This window comes from Aptenodytes forsteri, unplaced genomic scaffold (genome assembly GCF_000699145.1).
Source record: "Aptenodytes forsteri isolate BGI_AS27 unplaced genomic scaffold, ASM69914v1 Scaffold8, whole genome shotgun sequence".
NCBI lineage: Eukaryota > Metazoa > Chordata > Aves > Sphenisciformes > Spheniscidae > Aptenodytes > Aptenodytes forsteri.
Window position 1 is genome coordinate 7,816,674 of NW_008796218.1, and position 20,557 is coordinate 7,837,230.

General features: G+C 37.8%; 1 protein-coding gene across 2 annotated transcripts in view; it reads right to left on the reverse strand.

The window, feature by feature from the left end:
• The window catches only part of GALNT18 (polypeptide N-acetylgalactosaminyltransferase 18), a 255,452-nt gene that overhangs the window by 112,645 nt on the left and 122,250 nt on the right, over nt 1-20,557 (reverse strand). For both annotated transcript variants that reach the window (XM_009288827.2, XM_019474543.1), the window contains exon 4: nt 11,658-11,824. In XM_009288827.2, the coding sequence (XP_009287102.1) occupies nt 11,658-11,824 (167 nt within the window). The remainder of the gene's footprint in view (nt 1-11,657; nt 11,825-20,557) is intronic.

A 20,557-nucleotide genomic window follows, 5' to 3' on the forward strand; every position in this document is an offset into this window, starting at 1 on the left:
TTTAAAAAAAAAAAAAAAAAAAAAAAAAAATCAAAATAACCTTGACAGTGTTTTTCTTGCTCTTACGTAGTCTTTGGACTCCCCAGGAGAAGGGAATTCTGGACAAGGCATTTCTCAGTCATAAAATCTCCCTTTCTTTTACACAGCCTACCTTTTTTCTTGGCTATATTATAGCTAAATCATTCCCCTCTGATATGAAAGCATGTTGCATTGCTTCTGCCTACTGCCTTCTTCCTTGTCTCTCTCAATCTCTGCAGTTTGCTAGAGATGCTGGCAAACAACAACTATGAATTCCTACGCTCTCTGCTCAATTTCTGGTGAAAAGCTTTCCTCACATCTCTTTTCTAACATTGGACTAATGCTCTAAGTTGAGCTGCCGTAAGATTTACTCCTAGCTGAATGGGAACCTTCAGGGTCTAGCAGTTATCCAGCTTCCCACATCTTGGAGACAGTGTTCCCAGAGATGACAATTTGATGGTCTCAGCAAGAATCCATCTTGGACACAAGGCATTCCAGAGGTTGTCATGGCATATCCTCATTCAGTTCTTGCCCTTCTATACAATGCTGTGCAGGACAAATAGCATTAATAAAAATTAATGCTACTTGTGGAATATGTTTTGTCTTACATCAGGGCTAGTCTCAGTACATAAGATCCTGTGTGTGAGATATAAACCATACACACAGTCACACAACTTTTGCCACAGTATTCCTTAAGATTTATCTATTTCTATGTGTGGGAAATGGGTAATGAGAAGAAACATTCCTTTGGAAACTGAGAGATACCTGATGAGAGAACACAAAATCAGACCCAGTGCTACACAGTTTCACTTGCATGCTCAGAACTGATTGTCAAAGGCACAAAGAAGTTTCAAAGAGCACAAATACCAATAAAAAGTACATTTTAGACATTTCATCTGAGAAGCAGGCTACAGGGAAATGTTTTAAACTTGTTGCTCATACAGTAATAATAATACTACAAGGCAGGGAGACATATTCAGTTATTTGACATGGGGATGTAAGTACGTTTTTCAGGTACTGACACTGCACTTGTTCGTGGTAATAAAAAATGGAAATCATTGTTTATTTACTGGTACAGGAATTGTCAACTTGTTTTCCATTTTAGAAGACCTTATTGTTCTCTTTCCACTTTGTGCACATGAGCAAGGATTGAGATTAGGGGCAATAGGTCAGGAGGAATAATCATTCCATAGCATGTAAAACTGATAGACCATGTATTTAGCCATAGAAATATCTTTAAGCTTCCTAAAACTTCACCATAATTTGATTAGGTATATGGTATTTTTTTCAGCTTCATAAAGCATTAACGCTGTTTGCATCTCATTTTCTTATTTATTTTTAATTTTTTTTTCTTTTACTTTATTTTTCCAGTTATTTCTACTATATGAAAATCTGCTGGTATTTGTACTGCTTGAAAAGACTGCCTCAAATAGAAGATGGCAGCTTTTGAAACATTAAACAATGATTAGACAGGCATTGGGCCAAAGGAGTGTGTCAGGAGCAAACGAACAATGCAGCAGGCAACAGTAAGCTATCTTGAGAGAACTGAGAGCACTTAGCAATTTCTCTGCTGCCAAACAAAAACAACAATGATTCATGCTGCCATATTATTTAGCATTCATCATGACTCTAAATCATTTACTGGAGAGTTTATACCGCAGTGCAGACAAACCCTGTTAATTTTAATGGCAGGCAAATTGTCCTTTGAGTTGGCATCAAAAACATCTGTGAGAAAGCTTTGGAACATCTACCATTCCTCTCAGATTACACTTGAAGGGAAAACAATATCTTAAAAAAAAAAAAAATCATCGGTTTATTTGCAAATTCCACTGCAAAATGCCATAGAGATGTGTCAAGAGGCTAATGGGCAATACAGCTCCATGCAGGTCCCCCAGTTAGAAGTCTTCGTCAGACTGCCAGGAGAGCAAGATTTGCCCTGTCCTGTATGAAGTAGGTTGCAGAACTTACTCAAAAAACTAACAGACTTCTAGACATTTGTGAAGATCATAAAGAACATGAAGGGTGAGTTTTTAGTATATAACCTGTATCTCCTTCCATATGGACTCGCATCTATATTTCTCTCTACCCAGATTCTCAAAACAGACTTCCAGTAAGTGGTGTTAACAAGGACTCTGGTTATGGAGGCCCAAGAAAAACAGAACATCTTTTCCAAATAAACTGGGCGAGGCAAAACAAGCAGAAATTTTCACTCTCACACCCTAACCTCTAAGACTTCATTTTCCCCATGTTAATTCCATCATTGTAAATGGCAATTTTAGCTTTTATGTCTAGTTTCATCACAGTTTCCATAAAATTTTAAACAGAGCTTCCCCAAAGCCTCCCAGGCTGCTACTTGAAGCATACTACTTAAAATATATTACTTTTCCAGTGCAAAAGGAAAGAACACCATTTGAGTAATGGCCCTACAAATAACTAACAGTGAACGAGTGAAGTCAAGTAATTTAAAGTTTGGTCATCCAATATACTTAGAGAACACTTTCAAAAATTAAATGCCAAGCATATCTACAGGAAAAGTACGCCAAAAGGAAAGTCAACATGAATTGATTTTTTTATTCACAACAAGAATTCAAATATCCTTTGATAAAAGGTCCTGTACTTGAACTTTAGACTTAAACTAGGTTCCACAATGTCTTTAAAATATCTAACAATGCCTATACATGTGCCTTTGTGTATGCCTATTGGGTGAACATAGAATAGTCTGTAATTTATTGACATATTTTTGCTGACTGATTTTTATCATTTGGTGATACACTCAAACACCCTTAAATACTTCCTTAGGCAAATTTCTTATGTCTTGGACCCTTCAGCTTATTAAGAATCTTCAGATTCTATCACAAATAAGTTGAAGTGTTTGAAATTATCAGCTCTGGCAGGAAGTTTTACCACCAGTTTAAGTGTTAAGCTCAGCATTAATTTTATGAAAGTTATCTTTTTATTCATTTTTCTTTAAGGAAAGTATGCTTGGGTTAGGAAGAAAAGGTAAATTTTAATAAAGTTCATTTAAAAGGCAATTTGTATTTCTTACTTTATATAGGACACAATCTTTTAACTCCTTTGCCTAACACTACAGTGTATTTTCCCTACCCCCGTCAAACTCTTGCAATTGTAAGTACCGTTCTCTTGATAAAGAAAGAAAGGAATCCTTTAAAAAGTCATTCAGGCTCTTAACGGCTTACATTACTAGAATATCTCAAACACGAATTCTACTAGATGCAAGGAGATCTCTGGATACTTTACGGGAAAAGATGTCAAAAAGAAATAATCTCTGATCAAACCAGAGTTACCTTACTGAAATCAACAGATATCGGCACTTCTCTCAAGTTCTACATGACTGTTTGTCACCGCACCGGATCTATACATATGGCTGCTACTTAAATTCAGTGAGATATGTTTGAGAACGTTATCAACGGAAACTGTTCAAGCATTCTTGAAGGCAACATAATCCCACAAATGTGAGCGAGGGGGGGGGGGGGGTTTTTTCAATCAAGCAATTTCTCAGAGATCTCTAGTAATTAATTTTAAGGCTAAAATCACAGTGACAGTACTGAGAAGTGGAGCAAGGCAGCATTTATACGCTGGCATTCTCACAGTCAGGATGCCACCAGCCCATAGCACTTCCAATGCACATGGGGCGAATTCCTCATTGCTACCAGAAGAGCTTAAAACTAGCCTGTTCTTACTGAATGTGACTGCAGTCTTTAACACTGTGGGCCACGTGGTTTCTGAATCACACCTGCAAGAAGTGATGATATTTCCTATAAATTGGCCCAAATCATTCTTCCAAAAGATTCCAAAGTGCCAATGTGCAGCTATTTATCATCACCTAGAAACTTCAGCTGTATTGTCCGTACTGGGCTTTGATATGATCAGTAAACTGAGAGCACATATGACTGTGCTCACACTAAGGATTGTGTCATTAGAGGATGGCAGAACAGATGCGGGGATGAAGAACAAGAAAATACGCATTGCTCTACTTGGCATATACAGGGTACACAGCATATGTGAAATAGATACATGGTATGAATTGGTACACTGGGATTCAAGCTAAAACAAAGCCACAATGAAAAAATGCCAGTATAGCTTTCAGTTTCATTTGCTATATGAAAAAAAGAGAAGATATAAGAAAGCTGTAAAACTGCAGCTGAAGTCATCCCTGGATTTTGTTTCCTAGCTCCAGTTTTTCAGCATTTCCTATATTGTAGTTCAGATACTCCACTTTACTACCTTCCATTAGGATTAAATATGGCATGTAGATACTGCTGAGATGACACTTAAATTAGTTCCTCCCACGCTGAAATCAGACACATTGTTATTCCAATCTTAAAGCTTAGTTTAATGGCAATGGGCTTGTCTTATTAGAAAAAAAAAAAAAAAAGAATTTTCTGGTGATGAGGTTTGGAGTTGCATAAAATAACTTCTTCGCCATTCTGCTGCCTAAATCAAACTGCAAGGACGGAAAATGCTGGTTATAGAAGCGGTTGCTCTGTCCCCTTGGACTTGCTGTACTGAACCTGACATAGAAAAAGGTATTTATTTGATTGCAACACTGCAAGCGTATTAGGACTGAATGAGTTAAATTACCTTGTGGATGGAATAAAAGATAAGATGACCATATACTAACGTAGAACAACTGCTAGCTAGGGAAGATTCAGTTCATAATACTATATGAACATTTGAATCAAAAGCTCTGATGTCAGGAGACCGCAATAAAAGCTCTGCTGCCCACTGGTGACCCCTGATGTGGACAGAAGTTATGCTATCAGCTTGCACACACATTGAAATTCTGCTTTTCCAACCATACAAACAAAGTGAACTATACTATATTGCAGAGGATTAAAATAACTGTTCTTTTGAAAGGCCGCTTTGTCACTGCAAACACCTGCTGAGCACACACTTCCACAGAGGCTAATGGTCCAACAGATGTGTGAGTTCTCTGGGACGCACTGGAAGAGCCACACCTAGCTGCAGTGGTCCTGCAGCCCCATCTCACTCTCACAACGCTGGAGCTTTCCTAACCTTCCAGAAAGCAAAGGCTAAGGACCTTCCACATCAGTTATAAAGAATGGAGAATGTGACAGTTCTCATTATAAAACAAAGCAAACTGCATGCTGGTTATCAAACAGCTTTCATACAACTATAATTACAATGCTAGAAAAATCAGAGTCTTGCCACCAGCAAGGGATGCTATCCCCACCCCCATGTGTGACTGAATGCAAGTCAACATTTGAGTCTGACACAGTATGGAGTTCAGATATGGGAGAGTTAGAAACACTGATCTGAAAGAATACAACATAATTATTTTTAAATGAAAGCAAAAGAAAATGGAAAAACATGTCTGAAAAGGGGGTGTTAGAGAGAAAAAGGAGGAAAATGGGAGAATGATAAAAATATGCCATGGAGGAAGGAGCAGAATACTGCTGGGGGGAGGAGGAAGGGAGGGAGGGAGAGAGGAAGGGATGGGTCAGGCAGGAGTTTAATGTGGCTAAAGGCAAGGGAGAGCTGAATGATGAGATGGGAAAAATGAAGGAGTGCAGTTTGTGAGAAAGAACAGCAAATACTGGGGTGGAGGAGATCGGGAGAAGATAAGAGGAGTGGGTACACTGGAATTTGAGAACATGGAAAATGGAGACCCCAACTGAAGGACACAAGCTCATATAAAGAAGGATGAGGTGTACGGAATGGGTGTGAGGAAGTGAACATCCGAAAAGAGCAGACTGCCAGGGTGGAATGAGGAAAAGGGAAGTGGACTGAGGTAATACAGACCAAGGATATAGACCACCCCTGGATGAAAAAAGAAAGAACGAACACAGGAGGAGAAAAAGGTGTGAAGAGTGATAAAGCAAAAGAGGGGCAAGAATAGTTGGGACAGATAGCCTTCTTCATCGGCAGCGTCCCTCTCTTCCGCTCTGTTGCTCACTTCCTTTTGATATCCTACTCCACAACCAATTCCCTTTAAAGCAGGAATCAAATACAATGTCATAAGGACTGCCAAGTAAGAGGAGAGAGCAATCTGAAGCCACTCTAGGACACCACCTTCAGGACCTACTGTCGTTATAAAAATCTCACAGTCCATTTATATTAGTGGTTCTTAATTTTTTCCACAAGAGTTTTGAGCTGCATGGCCAATCATCACTGGGACATGAACCAAAGCGTCCACATACTCCACTCTCTCACACCTCTGAATAAGAACAACATTCTCATTCTGCTAACTTCTGCTGACTGCTAAAACAGATGGCCAGCGGACTATGTTTTGCTTCTGGTTATTTTCTTCTTACATATTTTCAGATGCATCTACAGTAGCTGGCACACAAGCCAAGACACACCTCACTGCAGTCCTAGCATTAGCACAGAACATGTAGCATGTAAACATATGCTCAAAGAATTGTCTTAATTTATTCAAGTTTCAGTGCTAAATGTTACTAGGCAAGTAAAATGCATAGTTTGTAACAACAGCTAACGTTGTTCTCCGATCTACAACATAGACAGATCTCCTGGTCTATACATAAAATATATGCTTTTTAGCATCTGATTCCTAATTTGCATTACACAGCCCTCTTTCATGTACATCCCTGCCAACACTACTGAAAGTTTGCTTGTGTAAAGACTGTGCAATAAGAAGGATTTCAGCATCAAGGCCTTTAACTAATGGGGGGAATGAATCTAGGCAGATAAAGCAAAGCCTTCATGATGCATAAATCATGTCCCAAAAGTGAATGCAGGTTTGAATAAAGTTTGGCTTTTTCCTTGTTTTTAAATATTTTTATTTGCCTTTGAATTTTGCTGGCATTGAGGTAAGAGAAGAACAAGAAGCCAAACAGAAGGACAGCAAGTCCTAAAGTTTTCCCTAGGAGATTGTTATTAATAGGTTTTTAAAATCAACATTCATAGTTGTCTGGTCTACAAGTAAGCTACCTTCAAATTATGCTGTAATATGAAATCTAGCATGCATTTGAACAGTACTTTTGAGGTTTATTCATTACTGCTTTTGTAAAGAAAAAAAAACTCAGACAATCTTTTTTTCCCAAATATCTCTTAAAAATAACCAAAGAAGAAATATACCTTTCTAATGAAAAGCTCTGGAAGCTTTTTGAAAAGCTTCTTTTTATTCAGCGTTTTGAGGACAATGTTGCAAATCTCTTAAAGGTGATACAGTTGCATCTGACCCACTTTCTACCACTCTGTGCTAATTCTCTTCAACACTGCAAGTCATAAAATTAGCATCTTGTGATATCCAGCATTATTACTGCAATTCAGTAGCTGTATTCATGGAAATCTCAGGACAAAATGAGAATCGTTAAACTGAACATGTTAGAATATTTCATTCATAAGTAATGATTCAAAGAAAAAGGAAGAAACCTTACGGAATTTGAGCCTCTATTGCAACATCTATTCTTTAATATGAAAAAAATGTCATAAAGGATGATAATTATTGCTCTAATATAAAATTTTGTAAGGCATACTCTGGCCACATTAATGCATACTGCCTCCCCAGGAAGCTGAACATATCATGGCTCACAATGATTTTTTTAGAGAGATTTCAAACCATCTTAAAATATCTTCAAGAGGTACTTCATAATGCAGCAGGGCTCAATGCCAGCAAAAAGACTCAAAAGCCAAGACAGGACTCCAGTGGCACAAGTCACCACCCTGTCCCCAGAGGGCAGGATGCAAGAAGCCAGAGAGTGAATAAAACACTATTCCCGTAGTCTCCAGCTCAGGCAATGCTTTTTCTAAAAACTTTTCTGATGTCTAATTAACTATCAGCAGTCGTGGGCATGGTCACTTAAAGTTTTAAAAGCCTTTTCTCTGCAAATCCCTCTCCTCAATTGCATTGAGTCAGCTGCAAAACTCTGCTACTTCTAAAGGCTAAAATGAATAAAGTATTTTATTGCCAAGTTATAAACTAATGAGTGATTTAACTCTGAAAAGCAAACAGCATTCCTGAGCAGGATGGGAAAGATTCTGAACTAACAGACAGCACTTAAAACTACAGTAAAACAGCTGAAATCAGTGCAGTAGGTCTATTTCACACCAATGTGAATGAGACCCAAATGAACAACACTGATATTTGGTTTGGTTTTCTAATAAATCTTTTGTTCTCATTATACAGCACACAGGCAGTCACTGAAATGCACTTTTTTTTTAAACCTTCACTTAAATTAAATTATAATACTAATGTACCTAACAGCATATATGAAACATTTCAGTGTTATGCTTATCAGAATTCCACTGGAAAAGATGGTATGGTGAAATACACACATTAAGCCATGCAAACAGCTTTACCGAAATAAAGGACCAAAATATTGGGACCTGTTAAATCTGTTTTGTGCTTTTAAATGGCACACACTGGCATTTTCAGAGTTTCCTAACTTGAAACATTTATTTAAAAAAAGGGAAACTTCAAAAAGAGATTAATTGAGGTCTCCTGAAACATAATTGGGAACTTGAAAAACTGCACTGAGGTTTAGAGAAAGTCATAGATAATTTGCTTGACATAACCTGAAGTGCATGAAATAAAATACTATAGTGTATATTGTTCAAGACAAATGCACAGACTTTGGCCGTACACTTGAATATATGGTTTCTGAAATCAGCCTTCTGGAATTTTAAAAAGCAACTAGTTCTTCCACTGCTCTTTTCTGAAACAGAGATCTACTGAAATTACAGGTGAATTCAGCTGTTCATTACTAGATTCAGAATTTGGCCTACAGCAAGAACTTATAGCAGTTTACCAGTATATTGCTTCCTCTCAGAAGCAGGAAATTTTGGTGCCCTCCTTTAGTGCCAATCATCGTATCTGCTTTTATTTTAAACCACTATGCTATGTTGTTGTGGTTTAACCACAATCAAATAGCGCAAGAGACTCAAAATAAAAAATGTGTTCATTTACACGCTGCCTGATCTCTGTTCTCACTTTTTCTTTCTATTCACTTCCCATAGTGTGATGTTTCTTGACTGTGAAATCCATGGCTGTGGCATCACAGAAGAAAAAAAAAAAAAAATCTTACATCAAGTTATAGAAGTTGCCATCCCCGGCAAAAGCCTCAGAGTAAACATACCACTTATAATTAGGATCGTGACAGGTCTCTGCGAGAAGCAGAGTCTGGAGCCAGATGCAAGTGCAAAGCAAGCCTTTGCCCCCACAGGTAACATTACAGGGAAACCCAGAGTAACCCACTTATCTTACAAGCAGCAACACTTGCAAGCTAAAGAGCTACTAACAAAAACACAGAATGACACTAAATATAAAGGATTAGTTTCAGCAATGCTAGAAGGGAGAAAAAAATTGGAAATAGAATATTGTAAAAGCAAAAGTAAATTGTAAAATAAGTATTTCAGGATTTAAACTAATAATAGAAAAGTCCATAAATCATCTTTACAATCACTCCCTTTCCTACCAAACATCAATCCTCTCCAAATGGATGCCTATTACCAGATCTTCAGCATACATTATGGGATAAAGAGGACTGTAGGAATCTGCAGGGAAGAGACACCAGAGAAAGGGTTAGAGGAGTAGCAGAAAATGCTGGAGAGAGCTGAATTTTTCTAGGAGACTAAGTATCACTCTGCACAGTGTGATTTTGTATAAAATGACATGTAACACCAAGCCAAGACAGCCAAACCAAAGGCTACCTTCCTCTCAATTTCTGTCCTGTTTGGGGTCAGGAATCTAAGGATTTAAGGCACTGGAGGGTAAGAAAGGCAAGCCTGAATAAAAAGGCACAGCCAACTATAAAAACATGATACTGTACAGTACCAATACTGGTATTACACAAAACGTGGCTGAACAGGTCTTCCTGAAAGATTAAGTGGTACCTGTGATTTCTTATCTATTTTAGGTAAGAAATAATGAAAAAGAATAATTTTGACAAGCCCATAGAGCAGAGTGCAAAGTGTATTTGTTAGTGAGCTCGTCACAGTGATGACAGGCTCTCAGAAACACTGATGTTTCTGACACTGCTCTGCAATGTGCCCACTGGAATAATTGCTGGTAAATCATAGAAAATCAGACTCAAACTCTAGAAACCTCTTTTTTCAGCCATATTATTTTTCTTCTATGTCTGCCTTGTGGCCAGTTGCTCCGTGTTCAGAGGCCTTAGGCCCTGCAGCACCAATAGCCATTCAGATTCATTGAGCTCCTGGCATCACATTAACTGTACCTGTTAGAAAGATGCAGGAATTAATTTCTACAAACATATTCCAGAGCCCAAGTCCACCAGTCAAAGTTGTATTTCAATCCCCCCCCCCCAAACTGCCATGTATTGCATGAGGGAGTGGGCAAAAATTAAGGCCAGCAAGAGTGCATCAGTAAAACCATGTCAAATGACTGAGCTACATGTTGAAGCAACCCAAAAGTTCACAAGATGTTTCTGAATCACGTATATGTGTGTGTGTACTCATGTTGATTTTGTTTTGTTTTTTTACTTTGCTCATAGTTTACCGTTTCATGTGATTTTTCATTTACTTCATCGTGTTGCTACTTAATAAATTGTGCCATAAACTAAGAATAACAACTCATAAATCCTGCATGCCAATTTACCCGCACTGTTCCATGAGTAGGTGTTTCAAGAAAAGCTCGGTCGGCCTTACATAACTCTAAACATAGTATTATTCACTGAAACTGGAATTAGATTTGACATAAGCCTACATCAAGTTGTTGGGTTTTGTGTGTAAAGAGTCAGGATTTTACTTTTTCCTTCATTGATAGTCAGCAGAAGAAGAGATGATGAAGAGCATAGCCTGGGGTGGGGAACTTATTTACTTGTTTCCCAGTAAGTTTCTTTTCTGTACAAATCTGAGATACATTTATGATCAGCAGCGAGTCACAGGATCTAGCTACAGGGATCACATAACAACTGTAATGATGGCAAGGATAAGAGAAGCCCTTTGTTCAGCATTTTCCTTCAACAGGATAAATTCAGATTCGCCTTGTATTTTAGGAGTTCATAATTAACCCCCCAGCAGAGCAAAATTTTTAAGTTCAGCATCCTGTGCTTCTTAAAATCTCATCGCTAAAGTTGCCAGAAAATAAGACTTGTAAACAATGCCCAGCATGGCCTCGTTGACAAACACCTAGCCAAGCACTGAGCAATCAGACATGGGCAGTCCAGTCCTTCAGATCATGGAGAGCAAAATCTGAGTACACACAGTAGGAAAGCAGCAAGGTAAATACTGCCAATGAGGAGAAGAGAGGAGAACTGGAAATCTAAAGGAGATGTCTAAGAAACACAGAAAGATGTTTTATACAAAAAAGTGACTACGCACATGCAATCATACAACTGAAACAGGAAGAGCACAGAAAGCATATAATCTTGAAAGCACTCTAAAGTACTAAGCGTACAACTTCTTAGGTCTCTAATCTATTGTTACACTCAAAATTCTGCTTACCAGACACCTTAAACATACAGAAACAGCATCCTATCTTTGTACATACTCTTTTTAACATGCCTTACTTGTGCACATTTGAAGACAGCCCAGCAAGAATGTGGGATGAAGAAGGGAGAAAATATACTGACAACATTTGAAACGCCAACGGTATGAGCAGGAGCCAGAATTCAAGGATTCTCATGTATGATCCAACCTCTATGAAAAAAAAAAGAACCACCAAAAGCTCTTACCATTATTACTGTTATCATCAACTAAAATAATCTCTTTGAGCAGGTGAGCAGGAGTCCGGTCAATGGCTGAACGAATGGAGCGCAGAATCACCGACAGAGCTTCATTAACAAATATGAATACAATGCTGACCTCAGGAAGCCTGTCAGGAAATGTAAGGTTTCTGCACCTGAAGAAAAAGGTAAAAAAAAAAAAAGATGCAAACTTTTGGAAGTCACAATGTCAACACAAACTGTTTCAGAAAAATCTATCCCCAGCCATAAGAATGATAAGAGAGCTTTCGTAGGCACGGATCAGAAGGTCCCCATACCTGTTCAGAGCACATATAGGCAAGAACCAGATGAATTACTATCTTAAAAAAGGAATCCCTGAAAACAATCTCCTGAATCTGCCTGTGCAACCAAGGCCTAGAGTGAGCTCACTTTTCCACCCAAGGCCCAAAACACTGAAAATTAGTTTGCAAACCAAATGCAAACTCTTGTTTAAATGCAGCTTCCAACAGCAGTTGTTCACAATGTCTTTCTGGACAGTGCTGACAGGAATAAACAGAGTTAGGCCCTTACTTTAAAAAGCATCATCTTAATAGCCATGTTAATTATTTTTGCTACAGAATCTACCATCTATCTCAGTCAAAATCAGGGGCTTCTTTCTCAACTCAATAACAACACAGTAAAAGATCCAGCTCCAAAGAACATCCTGCTACAAAAGCTAAGACAGGAAAGCAGGTACAAGGACGGAAAACTTATCTGTAAGCTCAGTCAAGAGGTTTAATCAGAATGAGGAATACTCTCGTATTCAAGGTCAGGTTGAACGGGGCTCTGAGCAACCTGATCTAGTTGAAGATGTCCCTGCCCATGGCAGGGGGGTTGGACTAGATGACCTTTAGAGGTCCCTTCCAACTCAAACTATTCTATGATTCTATAACCTGGTGGGTTTTCCTGTGCTTTTTAAAGAAATATATATTTTAGCCACATTCCAATTTGCTTATGCAAACAGCAGTATGGAAGTGCTGCCCAAAACTTCAAAGTTCCTTAATGTTTTATTGGTTTTTGTCCCTCCTTCATTTCAAAAAGGATTCAAATTTTGTAATTTTATGAAGAATAGAAAGCCCTTTCACCATTTTCTATCTTTTAAACTGTCAGCAAAATGTTTGCTTTTTTAATAAAGGCACAAGTTAATTAGGTAAAAGTAATTAACTACTTTTCTCTGAAACTTTTAGTATTTTAATGCGATGTTCCTGAACAACAGTTAATTTTAACTTTTTCTCAGATTTGAAACTATTTACTAGGATGAAATTAGGCCACAAGCTGACCCAGGCATCTTTTCTAGTTAGGCTCTGTAGATGGAAATGATTGATGTTAATGCTCTTCTCTGCCTCCTGACAACACTGAAGTGGCTATCTGCTCTCAACATGCCTAGATTCACTACATCCAGGAACTCCTGGAAGCTCTGGAAAGCATTACTAACAGCCAATGTTTAGCATACAGAAAGCATGGATGGATTAAGAATTTTTAAATCATGCTTGACTATAACTCCTTAACTAAATTTGTTCTTCACTTCAAAGAGAAAGCATAGCATTTTTGTGGATTTTGTATTTTAATCTGTATAGTCAATAAATACAGAGAAGTATCACAAAAGCATTCCTCTTCACATGCTGGATGTTGCACAAAAATTAAGTTCAATCCAGATGATGAATTTACATGTATGTTTTTAATGCTTCTGAAAAGAGTCAGTGCACAGGACACATGACATCCAAAAGCACTGAGATACATATAATATTCAAAATTCAGCTGGTCAACCAATTTTCTCAATTCAGTCGTTAGTTTGAAATTGATGGAAATCACATTAAAGAAGTTATTTAATCTTTTAGGTACTTTTCTCTCTGTCACACATGAAAGAATTATATAGACATGTGAAACAGAAAACACAATCTTGAAAAAGTAATGACAACAGTTTTAGTCTTAAAAGGTGTACGTTACATTTTTTAATAAGCTGGTTCATTCATCTTCCAGAAACAAAGAAGAAACCTGTTCACAGAGATCCACAGCTTTTTGTTCCATAGCATCAATACAAGAGAGAAACAATTAAAATGGTGTTTGGATTTACCGATTCCCACTTGTAGCGTGATCTTTAGGCAGCATAACAAATCAAAACTTACTTTCCAAAATCAGTTTGTATTTCTACTGGTGTGTTAGTCCCCTGTTTTCATTGGTAAGAGAGCTTTCACCTTTAAGCATCAGACTGAAAAGTTTTCTTTGAAGATTTCAGGAGAGCTAAAAGCATGACACTCTTTTTGAGTACCACTGGACAGCAGATCAAATGTAACAACAACTTGTGGAAGTGTCATTGTGTCATTTATAATCAATTGCCCCTTCCCCCCTTTTTTTCTTTAAAGTGAATGGCAGTTCATTAAAGATGACTTTTAATAAAATTTCACTACTCTCTGAAAATCAGATTCTCATAAAGGCTTACATTTGGACATCTTCTATACCTGGCTTTTAAAAGCAGGTGCAGTCATGATTCTTACCGGTTTCAGGGAGTTTTGCTGGCAATCAAGATTTTCTAAGAAGGACTTATCAATAGATTCATAAAGGAAATCTAAATATTGCATCTTTCAGCAGAGTGGTATGGAACCTGTAAAGTACATAGCTGCTCAGAAGCACACATACAAGACAGGAAAGGAGAAGCTTTCTCCATGAAGCACTGTGGGCCCTCTGAATTTATCAGAGCCGTAGAGAACCTGAGTGTTTTTTATTTAAAATAAAACACAACAATAAGAGGCAGCGGGAGCTGCCTTTTCTTCCAGAAGACAACTAGTGCAAGACAGCACTGGTTTTCTCTTTTAGCCAGTAGTTCAGGAGTTAAAACCTTCAACTAGGACAGAAGGAGCGTGAGTTCAATCTTCCCTGATCTCCCCAGAGAGCTATATAACTACTTGCCAGCTCGGTGTGATTATTTTCAGCCCCCCTTTTCAGGGCAATTCCACTTTCTGTGGAGCAATTAAATGTACACTGAAGTTGGAGTGATACCAAGTAAGTCTCTCTAGCCTCGTGTTTAGGGCAAATTCCTTGGAGGAAGGACCTGTATTGCAGTACTCGTTCCAATGGATGTTCATGCATTTTAAACCCCGGACTTCACTTTTATGGCTATGTCCAATCTTCTGGATTATAACGCCACAGTAACTCTTGTGATCACTTTTTTCTTTCTTTTGCAAGCTAATATTTACTGTTTTCATTTAAGAAGTGCTGCTTTGACTGAAGGAATAAAGACACCTTCACAGAGCCTGCAAATCAGGTGTCAGGGCACTTTATTGGGAAGCAATACAGAATCACAGGATGGTTGAAGTTGAAATGGACCTCTGGACATCATCTTGTCGAACCCCCTGCTCAAGCAGGGTCACCTAGAGCCGGCTGCTCAGGACCCTGTCCAGGCAGCTTTTGGGTATCTCCAACGATGAAGACTCTACAACCTCCCTGGGCAACCTGTGCCAGTGCTCGGTCACCCTCACAGTAAAAAAAGTGTTTCAGTTTGTGCCCATTGCCTCTGGTCCTGTCACTGCACGCCACTGAAAAGAGCCTGGCTCCGTCCTCTTTGCAGCCTCCCTTCAGATACTTATATACATTGATGACATCCCCCCTGAGCTTCCTCCTCTTCTCTAGACTAAACAGTCCCAACCCTATATACACACACAAGGTTTCAAATCTTCTTAAGGAGAAAAGATAATTCTCCACACCTGCCTCCTGTACCCTAGAGTGAGTATTTTAACCTCTGAAATCATTCATTAAAGAAAGGTCATCTTCTGTGGTGAACCATCTCTTAAAGCACTGCTTAAAAACACTGTATAGATGACTGAGTAGGTGAAGCAGGCACAAACTGACTTGGGCTCAGCACTGTCAAATCTGAGGTGAATCTTTGGCAAATGTGAATTTTAGGTGCCACCAGGGTTAAGTGGCATCTGAAAATAGGATTTTTTCAAGGTGTATATTTCAGGCTCAAAGCGTCTGGGAGGCCCCTGTACTTATGATCACACTACAATTTTTAAATACTAACCCTCACAGTTTTCCAAAAGATGCTAAGACCATTACAGATCCAGCTCCTTGAAGAACAGACCTGTTCATGGCACACGGGGTATGTGCACATGCACGCCATTCCACATCGACAGAAAAAATTCCATATGCAGTCTGGATACTATTACTTTGTGGATGTCATCTCTCATACACAAGTTAGGTGTAAAAATTTCCATGGGCATAATGAGAAATTACTAACAAAATTCTTGTCTCCTGTACACCTTTATAAGGCTAGCACATTTCTGTTTGATGTAATAATTGAAATTCATCCAAGTTTTGAAAATTTGGCTTCAAACGGACTATGAACTAGTTAACAGGCTTAAATATACTGAAATAATTTTCCGTATTAGCTTGTAAAGAACCTACAAAGCCTGTTATTTTGGTGATTCACTTGCAGCCAAAATGCATAGAGATATAAAATGGTCCAGAAAACAAAGCTACAGCCAATCTATCTTTTAGCTGTCTAGCTTAGGCATAGTAATATTTGTTATCCTCAGCCATACCAATGTACGAAGAAGATAAAAACAAAAGTCTAGCAAAAATGGTAAGATATATCACCTATAAGATAAAGAGCAACACAGTGATTTTGGAAAATATTTTAAATGGCAATGAAAATACACTGAAAATAGTTCAAAGAAGTTGCTTCCTTAAAAACTGTTTTTTTTTCTCCTCTGTTAATTAAGCTAAGGTTGAGATATGTGTAAAATATACTTTTATAAGAAATTAGTGACAAACTATACTCCAAGAATGTTCCAGATGACAAAACCAGCCCCCAAAACACTGCTGCCCTACCATAAATCCATGCATAAACTGAAACGTTCAAACAAAATTTCTGCTTCTGACATGTCTTCCATCCATTTAAAGGAAATTATTTGTATTGTTTTTCCTACCTGTGTTCATTTACAACTTTTCAAATTAGATCAAGCTGTACAAGATTTTCCATTGTCTGGCACCTTGTGCAAGACGAGCAGTGTTTAATGCTGTGAATGTCATTTGACTCCCTTTTTGCTCCATCATACATTAAAAGATAACTACGTACGATACAAGAGAATAGAATTAGGCTCCCGTTGTGTCTAATTTCTTTAGTCTTTTCAAATGGATTCTTTTTCAATGAGGGTACATTCTTAAATTGAGTTCATGTTTTCATTTTTCTATTCAGAGTCCTTTATCATGTTTACTTGATAAAGCTTGAATTCACTTCTTTTTCAATGTGTGTAGTTTTTAAAAAATGTGTTTTCCTGCATACGTTGTTCTTCATATCAGATGATGACAATAAAAATTACCTACTTTTTTTATTTAAACAAATCAGAATTAAACCCACACACCTCAGATCATGCACAGAATGCAGAGCACTTGTGCAGTTTCACAAGTATGTCTGTCTTCCTCTTTATGCCAAGTTTTATGAGGAATAAAGTTCCATAATTCTAGGAATGAACAAGAAATAGCTACAGAGAAAGGGTGCGTGTATATGTGTATGAAACATATGCTGAAGGGGGAAAAAGGGAGGAAATTCTATGGATCAAAATCTTAGATCCATTAAGCCCTAAGAATTGAACAGTTGCGTGGCAACCAGCAACGTACAAGTTTCAATGACAGCTCTGCCTCGGACTCATCCAGGGGCCTTGGACAAGACCCCTAACCTGTCCGTCTGCAAAGTGAGGCTCTTGCTAAAAAAACAAATCCACAAAGTATAGAGCATATTTCAGTATTATGATTAAGTGATTTTTAAATATAAATTCTAAATATTTTTTAGAATTACAATAACGAGTATCATCCCAAGGTAGCTAAAAAATTACCTCTAGCAACCTACTACGCTAAATTACATTGGGCTAATAACACTAAAGTAACAGTTGTCATGGTTACCAGAAATTTAGAGAAACTCCTGGTGTTCTATTTCAAGCACAACTCTGGTAAATGGAGGACAGCATACATTATGAATCTTCTTTCAAATATTTGTCAAAAAGAAAATTATATTCCTCTAGAATACATGCATTGTGATAATACAATTTATCCAGTCACATTAAAATTAGTTTAGCATAACTATGCAGTAAGAACAACAAAGCAAGAATGATTTCCTGTATTAATAACTTATCTCTGAGACCTTCTACAAATATGTATATAAATTATGAAAAATAATTCTTTTCTGCAATTTTTGAGAACCTTTCACCAAAAGTTACATGGGTATCACAGCCAACAATGGCAACAGAACACGTTTTTTGTTTTAACCACTAAATTATGTCATCTATGCCACATTTTTTTTAAAAACACAGGACGCAATAAAGCATATTACTAAAACATTTGGGGTTAATGTATTGTTTTAAGAACAGATGTGGGAGGGAGCTTTACTTCCAACAGAATAAGAATTTCTCAGAAGCACAAGCAGAAACCGATTTATACTTTCTTCAAGATCTGTTAACATTTTGCCATCAGCCAAAATGGCAAATGGAAGTTCAAGATGTACGGGAGGAAAAAAAAAATCCCATTCTGGCATAAATGAAACAAATAGGACTAAAATTATTGCAAAAGAACTGAGTCTTGTACGAATTCCAGCTCAACTACTTATGTTTATAATTTCATTTTGTGATCATTCTTCATTTTTCCTGTTGTTATTATCACTATTTTAAGTGTTAACTGAACTATGCTAAAAAGGGTGGCATTAAACAATGTATAAAAAGGGCTTTTTTCCTCATCTCCGAGGACTACAATCTATTATTACAGAACTACAGCCAGCAAGACAGTACTTCTGCTGCAAATCTAGAAATCTTTGTTTATGGTCATCATCTTCTATTACAAGGGAGCAAAGGCAGGCATACAATCGTGTGAGGAATTTGAATATAGAGTTACCATATAACTGTAAGCAAACATGGCTAACATATTTTTTTTCTCCTGGCATCAATCCCTAAAAACACACAAAAAATTTGTAATAAGGAAAGATTAGATAACAGGCAGGGAACTTGATAAATATGCAGATAAGTTCCAAGATTGTAACACAAGAGTGATTAGCTCTTGGTCTCCCAAGCATCTTACAGCATAGATTTAATTGTAACAGATTGATTCCCCACTCCTTTTAATAAAAGCTATTCATGTTGATAAAATTATACAATAAAGGTCCATTTTCTTCTTGGTACTTAAAACCAAGACCTTTCTCTGAATAAAGCAATAAGAACAGTAAGCTGGGAGTTGATCTCAATAAAACTCGTTTTTGGATGAACATGAGAAGAATTCTGTATAGCTATTTGGCCAAAAATTGTTAGCCTCTCACAGTATTATGCCATGGATTATTCTGAGTATGTTTTAGTGTAAATGTATGTCAATTGAAAGAACATTCACACATTATGACACAGTAATAAGAGACAGAGAGAGAAAATGAGAGAAAGAGCGCACGCAGATTACCGCATCGCATCTTCTTTCAGTTAAAGGAGACAATGGGGAAGATCAAAACCAACATGCGTACATCATTATTAACTTAGGTTATTACAGCAGCTTGGAGACTGCAGCTGATTTGGTATCACCGCTAGTGGTATGAAATACTTCTAGAGCAGCCATTTGAGGAGATACATTCAGACAGGACAAACCGAAGCACAGATCAGAATCACAGAGGGGGGCCACTCAGGCAGTACACACCACTGCTATGAGTCAGTTTGAAGACAGGCAAAAGTGAGACAAGAAAAAGAAGAATCAAAGGTAGAGAGATGAGTAAAAGAGAGCGAGAAATATGACAGAATTAAACATTAGGTATTTAACAAGAATGCTGAATAATTTGGTACTTTTAGGACTTATGTCCAAAACATAAGTAAGTGGTATGTAAGCCATGATAAAGTACCAGGCTTTTGTGCTCTTTTTAAAGGATTCCTCTGAAACATCATATACAACAAGCAATATTTATGCTATCTTTCATGAGTAGAAATAAAAGAACTCGGTCAGAAATGAACATAGAGCCATATCTGTAACTAACATAAATCCAGCAAAACAGTACTGTTTCACAGAGACGTGTGGAAACAAATGCTTATGGAATGCAAGTCTGTAAGAGCTGGCTTTTGGGGAGAAGCAGAGCTACCATGCAAATGCCCAGCCTGAACCTCACAATTTGAGATCCCATGTTTTTTTTACATCAGTTTTACTAAAGGAAAACCTACAGGTTTCTAGAAGTCTGACATCTTGCACACTACATCCAGGACTGCATATACCACCGTAACGCTGATGGACATTTTGGACAGAGGTACATACATAAACAGCTTTTCTTCTAAAACGCATCACTCTCCTCAACCAGACAATGCTTAATTTTTCTCCCTTGTTGTTATACTTCCATTCAGTGGATATCCCGTCTGCTCTGTTTGTGCCCACTTTATCACAAACCTAATTCTGCTGCTCTTCAAGGCTTCTCCCATTGTTCCTTGCCAAATTGAGCCTCGAAGTAATACAGTTTGGGACTGGTGAACTATTTGAAACAAGAAGTACTTACAAAATGGCCAAAGCCTTTCTCTGCACAGGAAACAGGACATCTCCTCCGCACTTAGCCAAATGCCAAATAGCACTGACTCAGCTAGGAAAAGGGCAAACCTGCTACAAGCCAAATGCTATACCATACCATTTAGCAATCTCCAAAGAAGAAAAAAACATCTGAGCTCTAAATGCTTCTTTTCTCCCTCCACCCTTCCTGCCTTTGCTTCTTCATACAAATACTGTTTTTACCAACGCAAAAGAAGTTTGGCTGACTGCAGTTACAGTGACTGAAAAAGTTGCTTTATGCCTACTGGCCAGCTCCTTCATATCGTATGGGCTGTGCAGGAGCAAATCTCTGCAGAATAGTTTCTCTGCTGCGGTCCTGCTGCACA